We start from the raw sequence: 8,467 nt of genomic DNA, 5'->3' as shown, positions 1-8,467 counted from the left end.
GGGCCCAATCTAAGAGCTCATGCCTGTTGGGCTAAAACCGTTAGGCCTTCTATAGACATCAGGGACACGAGCCCGTTTGTCTATGCTCCTTAATTTAGCCTTTGTAAGGTCACAAACTCATGTTTGTATATTCTCAGACAGCACATTCTATACCAGATATGTTTTTTTTTTTTTTTATTTGGAAGTTAAAGCAATTACTCACACCCTACCTCCACCGAGGTTCGTACCAGATATGTTTCCTCCAACTGTAGAAGATTTGAAGTAGATATGCATATAAAGTGTTATAGAGGAAACATAGCAAATAACAAGTGAATATTGTAAAATTAATTTGAGGCAAGTAATTCCACAAAGTACAACAATTTCTCACTGATTAAGGAATACATAATTTGCATGAAATTATAAAGGAAACAGATCAACATAGAGAAAACTGGGTGATTCAGAAAATCCACACATAACTTGGCATTCCTAAAAGCTTTCCATGGTAACAAAAAGAAAAGACAATGCATCAAAGGTTTACAAGAGGATGCCAGACACATGAGTTTTCGGTAATTTACAACAGCATTGTGATTAAATATTGAAATACAGTGACAATACAGAAGAAAAAGAAATAAACCTCAATGGTGAAAGCCTCAAAAGTTCAATCCAAAAACCCATGTCGAAATATACTCAATCAAAAACAGGGTGAAAAAAATCCCATACCGCCACACGTCCTCAGCATGAAAGAAATGAATCGTGACAACGCTGCTTGACACGTTCCAATGACCAGATTTTTTGGGATGTAATCAATGACCAGAAGAAGAAACTAAAACATTATATTCTTTCAGACGCTTCTGAAAATGAGCTAAGCGGGTTTGCAGCTGCAGAATTCCTGCAGCCTTCTGTGAAAGAATAGCATTCAACCTAGATATATAATCATCTAGATGATTTCCTGGCTGGTCAACTTCAACCAACAGGTTCATTTCCTGCATAAATCAATGAAAGTTAAATCGAAGTGTCATCTTCCAGACAAAATGGATGAACCAAATGTAGATGGTCACTAACCTCCTTAACAATATCCATCGTCTCCTCCACTTGTCTCCGATGAGCAGTGACAAGATCTTCCTCATCCTAAAATCAAGCAAAGCAGAATTTTACTAAGCAATTGTCCAATATACCTTTACAAAAATCAATACAAGCAATTTACAGTACTGTTACCTTCAACAGGGCACTAAGATCATCGTCTGAATTTAAATTGTTAACCTCAAAGTATGGCAGATCTCTTCGCATTTTCTGAGTGCCAGTCTTACTCATTTTTTCTTCTAAGGCTGATCCTTGGTAGGACTCGACCTTTTTATTCATCATCCATGATGGTTTGTCTTGTTCAAAGTTCTTATCGGAGTAATCTAAATCATCTTCAGTTATGTTACCTTGACCAGCTCTCTGACTCCTGAAACTATCAGTAAATGCAGATGAGGCCAAATTGCCCTGTGCCCTTCCACTAGGAACACGTTCTATGTTAAAAGATGGAGACGGCTCCCTTTCAGTTTGTTTGGACCATCCAAACCTGCTACTTTCATGAGTAAGATCCATTACGTTATCCTCAGAAGCAGTTAGAGTCGGAATAACTGAAGATAGAGGCAACGCAGTTGAGCTTCTAAGATTTAAGGATGAAGACAATGGATCCCTCTTGGAGCTGTTTCCTTTGGATAGACTCTTAACCCTGAAACGTAAATCAATTAGAATATTTCAAGCAAAGAGAACTAACTTATCAAAATAGATCATTGTCAGAAACAACATTACCTGTCAGCATATCTTAGTGTGTTGAGAGTATGTTCACATGACCCTGAGCTTGGTGAAATGCATGATATCATAACAGTGCGTGAGTCACCAACAAATGAATCTCTAAGAACTTCAGTCAGCTTACTTCCTCTGAATGGAATGTGGCCCTGGTCACTATCAAGAGCTCTAATGCATTCCTTCAAAGCAAGTAAGCTTTTATTAATTTCAGCACCTTCCATTCTGCAACAGATATTTACAATCAGCCTTTACTTATCCATCCACCACATCTACTTGTACTAAAAAAACGATTCTAATGAAATATAGAACAAACAATAAGTTTATAATGTTTAGAAACCAAATAAGATATATGAAAACCTACCTAGTCTGTTTATCATTATCGGTAGTATCTGCACCACGTTCACTTCCAGCAAGATCTATAAAAGATAGCTTGCCTATGATTCGAGCAGGTTTTGATTCACTGCCATCAACCGCTCTTTTGATGGCAAGCTGAAGTATAGCATGTGATCGGGATGATTCCTCGTTCGCACCAGTTGTTCCAGTACTCCTCGTGGCATTTCCTTTCTCAATTAACTCTTTGACCGTCTCCACATCTGATACTCTGTACTCTTGCAAACCCACAATGCAGACCTGCTGTTTCCCATCCTCCCTCATGCAAAGCTTTCTGCAAAAGTAGAGTTCCAAGTCTAGGGAGTTGTACTTACAGAAAATCTTGTCTAATCAAAGAAATGGTTAAAAGTCTGAGAAACTCGCCTCCGATCATTAAGGAGATCAAAAACTTTTCCTCCATATATCTCAAAGTAACTGACAAACAATTGGAATCCTTGGTTCCGATAAGTGTGATGCATTAATCTAAAAATATCTTGGGATGCTTTAAGGGGCAGCGGTTGCATAGTATATGTCTTTCCACTCCCTGAACGAAAAATCATAACCAATTCGGGTATTAATGTAAAAAAGAACAAGGCTGGGATATAATTTCTAACAAAAACCTAAAAGGAAAAGGAATCCATGAGATGCATGTACAAAACAAACATCGAGATGCAATTATCTTACAAGTTATGTCCAAACACCATTTATCAACTTAAAGATAAAGATGTAGATATATAATCAATAAACGGTCCTGTATTTAATACCTAGAAAAATTTAAACTTTTTAAATGTTTATAAGAAACTGACGGGAAGCGTATCCAGTAAGTATTGATATTGCATAGAAATGACAATGAAAATCCTCTGGTAGCCATCAGAAAAGGCAAAAAAGAGGTAGATTTTTTTTTTTAATATTTTCAGATCAAATATGACTGAAATACATAAAATGAGTTAGAAGAACAACAATCATTTAGGAATATTCTTGCCAAATAAATTTATTAAGTACTGAATTACATGTCATGTACAGTGTACTTAACAAAAAATTAGTTAAAGATCAAAGGCTTCTGCTGGAATGGATGCATAGGCATGAATGCCCATCATGACAGAAACCAATAGATAAATGGCAAATCTCCCATGGCAATATATACCTGACCATATCGTTCTTCTAAAAAGGCACTCTTATGACTACAGATGGTGAAACCAACCAAAGCAAATTAGGCATGCTGAAGTTAGTAGAGTTTGTTATCTCGAGTTCGAGGAAGGAAGGCATTAATTATTAGGTTCAGCATAATCTAGATTCTAGTTGATAAAGTTGTTTTTGTCTTCATGTAAATCCTAACAACAAATTTACTTAGTTATTTTTTTTTAATCTTTGGGGTGGGGGGAAGAAAAAAAAGAAAGAACTCTTCCAGAACTTATAAACTCTTTAACTGAATAAATCCTGAACCATCAAAGGGCATGTCCAAACAAACATGTGAAAGAGGAAGATAAATAGCAAATCCAAGGAAATTAAATTTGTAAACACAAATAAATTTTCTAATCTACTAGGAGAGAATCATCCTCATTGTGAACTCTACATCAGTAAGCACATTAAATCACCTACATAAAATTTTCAAATTCAGCAGACCCAAACCATGTTTCTACCACCTAGTAGCTCAAGTATATGGATGATTGTGTTACCATGCAGAAGATGAGGGGTGCAGGTCCCATCAGATTGTATCTTAGAACGGTTGAAAATTAAGTTCTTATTGGAACCACATAGGAAAAAACCAAAAAAGTCAAACCACTTGCCTGTCTGTCCATATGCAAAGCAGGTTGCCTTTGTTCGTTGAAAAATTATTGGAACTATGGGCTCCACAGTCTCTGAGTACACCTATAGCAGTAAAATAAGAGAGACAATATAATAAGCTGAGATATCATTGAAATGGTAACCAAATCTTCTCATACTCACATCATCATTTGAAACATCTCCGTCCAACGCTGCATCAAAAACAAATTCATGTTTCTCGACGTATTCAGTTAGGTCAACCTGCAAAAGGTGGTAAATTAGATTCTAGGAAAACACTTTGAACATCACATCCAATCATATACTTCAATGCCATTAGAGAAGATGTAAGCTGAGAACAAACATAGATGTTAACCATAGGTATTAACCAAAGGTTGCTCAAATGCCTTTGTACAAGAATGAGGAAGAAATAAAAAATATTATCTGTTACTCATTACTACTTAGCTTAAAGGCTTCTTCCCTCTTTCATTGCAGCCTAAAACAAATTAAGCTGCTAAATAGTTTTACTTTCACATAAAATAATATTCATCAATAACATCATTTTATACCTGATTTTCTTTGTGGTTTTGCATCCAGTATTACAGTCATGGTCTGCCTCTATCAACATGGAAGCAATGGTCACTCCTAATGGTGATCACTGATTTTATATGAATCTCAATCAATTTTCGTGGTTCAAAAACTTGCACTCATTGTATGCATAAATCCCATCAGAACGCATGTTATGTTGTAGTCATCTAATTGACTTAAAAGAAAGTGGGTGATTCTACTTACTCACTGAAGCCAATGAACTGCTAAATAATGTTATTAACAATAACACAAAAAGTGTAGTGTTAAGACATGGTTATTTTCTTATATAGCTCTTAATAATTCATCAAATACTTATCAAGAAAAATTGTAAAAGCAGAAGTGACCAACTTCTCAAACACATTACAGATTCCATAGGAGGTTTCACGCCAAAATAACAACTCTAAAAAAACTGCATGTGGATTTCCAACTGACAGTGCAATGGACTAAAGCTGCATCATTCTTGTTTCACCATTCTAACTCCACTTACGACCATAATTTCAACTAATCTACTGTCATGATTCATAACTATCCCACTCATGTTATTTTTGGTCTTTCTATTTCCCTAACATTACCCTAATGTGAACCATGGCATCCTTACTTATCAATGAATTATTGGTTCTTTTTGCACGTAGTCAAACAATCTTCATCATTTCTTTTTTGAATTTTATCTCCACTAGTGCAACGTCCATCATCTTGGAAATGTATTCGTTTTTACATATTGTCCTTCCTTGCCTTACCAAACATCCATGCATCATATATCTTAAGAAGGCATTCTTCCCCGCATTATGAAACAATATTTTGTCTAACTCAATCAAATAATACCAATAAAATATCATAATAGTATCATTACATAATAACAGAAGCAACAACAATCATAAGAGCAACTGCAAGGTCATAAATTCCAACATCATAAATAAATGATGATGACAAGTAACATTTTAAGGGAAATTAGAGATATGGTAAAAGCAACAGCTGCTTTTGCTGTTTACCACTCCATGGGACAGACAAACAAGCCAAAAGTTAAAATCAGAACTGAGTATTAAGATCTATAACAATAGCAATTACAGTTAAGATAACCAACCCATCAGGTGCTCACCTTGAGTTTTGTTTCATGAACAGTGAGTGAATTAGTATTTGGGTTTATGGTAATAATGTCTTCCTCTTTCTTTGCTATTTCTTTTCTATTAAGAGGCCTCTTGCGAACCTGCAATCAAAATTTTTAGAAGCATAGAACAACACAGATTATAGCACAAGTAAAAACTTTAGTGTAATGGAGAAGCTATTTGATAGAGGGCACTCTAGTTTGAAACTCTTTTCTTTTTTTTTCCCGAGAGTCAGGGTTTGTGGAACGTGATTTGAGGTTTTCAGTTATAACTTGCAAGCTCTGGTTGACACTGCAATCCATTTTTGGAATCGAATGTCCACTTCTTAATCAACACAGTAAAGAATACGAGAAATGTAGGTACAGTAGCAAGATTCATACCACAACTTTGATCTTCGCAACATTACTGGGCTTTTCTTTATCTGCAGAAAAGCTTTTCAGAAGGTTGTTCTCAGGCAAACCACCAATAAGATAATTAAGTTTATTGGTAGAGGCATATGGCTCAGAATTATCATAAGTTTTCCCAGGAAGAGGTCGATTAAATGAAGATCCATTGTATATGCTAGAAACCTGCAAAATGCCAAACAGTTTGTACAATACCATCAGCGCAACAATATATAATGACAGTCAGCCCTTCCAAGTTCAAACTAATTCACCATGCAACAACCCATGAACATATATGTATGTATATGTAAGTTTATAACTAGTGGCAAAAGAAGGCATATAAAATATGAGATATGAATTCAAGAGAATAAAAAATATATTGTAAAAAGCTGTTTATTCAGTGACTGATAAGCTATTCAATCACCCATGCAAGCCCTTCCAATTTATTCATTGACTGACAAGTTCAAGTCCTGTTAAAGGGAGATGGGGTTGGGGGAGAGCCATCCCTTTGTGTAGCTCGCGCTGCACTATATATGCAATAGATAAAAGATAAATTTTTCTCTAACAAGAAACACAAATTTTGCTCTGGATAGCAAAATAAGAACTTCCAAAATGCTAGTAAGAATGTGCCTAATTCAGGAAAAAAAAAAAAAAAAAAAGTTGTTTCAGAAAAGTAATCCATTAATTAAGCAACCATATTTCTTTTAAACTAACATGAGACTCTTTTTCTTCTGAAAGTTTGCAAATAGATGAATTCAGATATCATCAGTTAACACATTATATTTCATATTGGCAGAGATAACATTTGAATTCTACTTTAAACCTAAAAGATACCAAATTTAAGTCAGGGCTCAATTTAAAATGAACAATGCAGGTCAAAGAGACAACATCCAAACAAATCAATTCGAATTGAAAAGTCAAAAAGTAAACAAACCTCCGGTAACAGCTCAGTATCAAATGAATGCAGATCGAGTAACCCAGAACTGAGGGCACTTGGGGATACTTGTTCACCACTGGCGGTCTTCCTCATGCTCGACGACCGCGAACAACCCAACGGAGACAAAGGATCCGTCGACACCTCATCTCCTCCTCCTCCAATAACACTCCTCTGCACATCCCTGTTCAATCTATTACCCTGAACTCCTCCATTGTTATCATAAAAACCGAAGTCCTGTAATCAATTAAATCGAGAATCCTAATAAAGCATCCAAATATTAAGAACAAAACATTCATATATATAAAGTTAATTAAATATATAAGCAAACGGTTAATGGGAACCTGTAGAGGAGGAACTGTATTATGGTTTGAGGAATGGAGTTGATGGAGACCGGCAGATTGAAGCCATTTGTTATTGAACGCTGTATCTATGAAATTATCGGAGAACTGACGCTGATGGTGTCCGGTTGAACCAGATCTCTGCATTTGCCGTCCCACTGCGTTCATCTTTCTTCTTTCTCTCTCTACCTAATCGTCCAATGAGGATTGTGATTCTCTCTAAGTAAGTCGATCTCTCACAAATTGAAGTCACAATCTAAGTAATTTTTAAAACCTATACATCTCTGCCGGCCGTACATCAAACAAAAAAAATTGACCAGAAAAAACAAGAGAGAGAAACAGATTGTTGTTTTAGAGAGAGAGGGATTGGGGGGAAAGATTTTAGAATAAAGCTTTTGGGGAGGTTCTTGAGATAGGGTGTAATGGAATGGAGGGTTTGGGTTGTTGAGATTAGCTTTTGGAGCCTTTTCAAAACGAAATGATTTTGAAACTTTTGAAAAGAAAGAGCCCGGTGGCGACTTTCAAAAGCTTCGTAGCTACTACTGTATTTTATTTCAAGTATAGTTTAGTATGTGTACTTGTACTTCTACTACTTCTACGGTATTGTTTTGGTAAGCCTATGTACTAGAGTACACGCGCGTGTGAGGTTGAGGGTTTGCATTATAGCAATTTTTAGGGAAAATTATTATCGACTTTTACATTTCATAATAAAAGACAAATAAATCATAATCTTTTTTTAATCATATTAAAAGACAAATAAATCATAATCTTTATTTTTTATTTATGTAATTTGTCATTTTATGTCCTGCTTTTGATATATTTTTTCATTCAAGTCCTCAATAACTAAAATCTTCCATTTATTACTCTTACTAAATTAGGAGTATAAAATTTCGACTCAAACTTTCATATATATACGGTACATACTCTTACAAAATTAGACATAGAATTTGAATATAAATATACATTTTCTTTTTTTTTCTTTTTCTTTTTACGAAAATCGTGTATTTTACACTATTTTTTTTAATTGAATTTAAATAAAAATTGTTGATGCAAGATTTTGCAGCGACTCGAAGTGACGTACGGTGTAGTACCAACCTAAGGGCTTCAAGGATCAAGTCAATGCTAGATCGGTAAAAGGGAGAGAGAGCGAGATATTGACTAGGGATTTGTGTCATACTTTTCTTATTGACAAACTTTATAGATGAAGACTAC

At 35.2% G+C, this 8,467-nt stretch overlaps 1 protein-coding gene across 1 annotated transcript; it reads right to left on the bottom strand.

Moving 5' to 3' along the window:
* Positions 1 to 432: 432 nt before the first annotated feature.
* On the bottom strand, positions 433 to 7,756 carry LOC132280031 (kinesin-like protein KIN-13B). The gene is made up of 12 exons (XM_059782136.1): positions 7,259 to 7,756; positions 6,915 to 7,151; positions 5,978 to 6,166; positions 5,591 to 5,698; positions 4,093 to 4,170; positions 3,929 to 4,014; positions 2,530 to 2,685; positions 2,138 to 2,440; positions 1,780 to 1,998; positions 1,195 to 1,699; positions 1,042 to 1,107; positions 433 to 962 (listed from the first exon to the last, which is right to left on the bottom strand). The coding sequence occupies exons 1-12, from the start codon at positions 7,421 to 7,423 to the stop codon at positions 783 to 785; spliced, it is 2,292 nt and encodes a 763-aa protein (XP_059638119.1). The 5' UTR covers positions 7,424 to 7,756; the 3' UTR covers positions 433 to 782.
* Between the last annotated feature and the right edge of the window lie 711 nt (positions 7,757 to 8,467).

The sequence above is a fragment of the Cornus florida genome, unplaced genomic scaffold (assembly GCF_030987335.1).
Source record: "Cornus florida cultivar Cherokee Brave unplaced genomic scaffold, ASM3098733v1 CherokeeBrave_3.0.0_Hap2_Chr10, whole genome shotgun sequence".
NCBI lineage: Eukaryota > Viridiplantae > Streptophyta > Magnoliopsida > Cornales > Cornaceae > Cornus > Cornus florida.
Note: the sequence above shows the minus strand (reverse complement) of the source record. Positions and strands in the feature narration are given on the sequence as shown.

Excerpts from the sequence above, each read along its gene's own strand:
- LOC132280031 (XM_059782136.1), bottom strand. The coding sequence starts at position 7,423 with ATGAACGCAGTGGGACGGCAAATGCAGAGATCTGGTTCAACCGGACAC. Across the intron at positions 2,686-3,928 it reads GCATATGGACAGACAGGCAA|TGGAAAGACATATACTATGC; the intron begins GTGGTTTGACTT and ends TCGTTCAGGGAG. Across the intron at positions 963-1,041 it reads CGATGGATATTGTTAAGGAG|GAAATGAACCTGTTGGTTGA; the intron begins GTTAGTGACCAT and ends TGATTTATGCAG.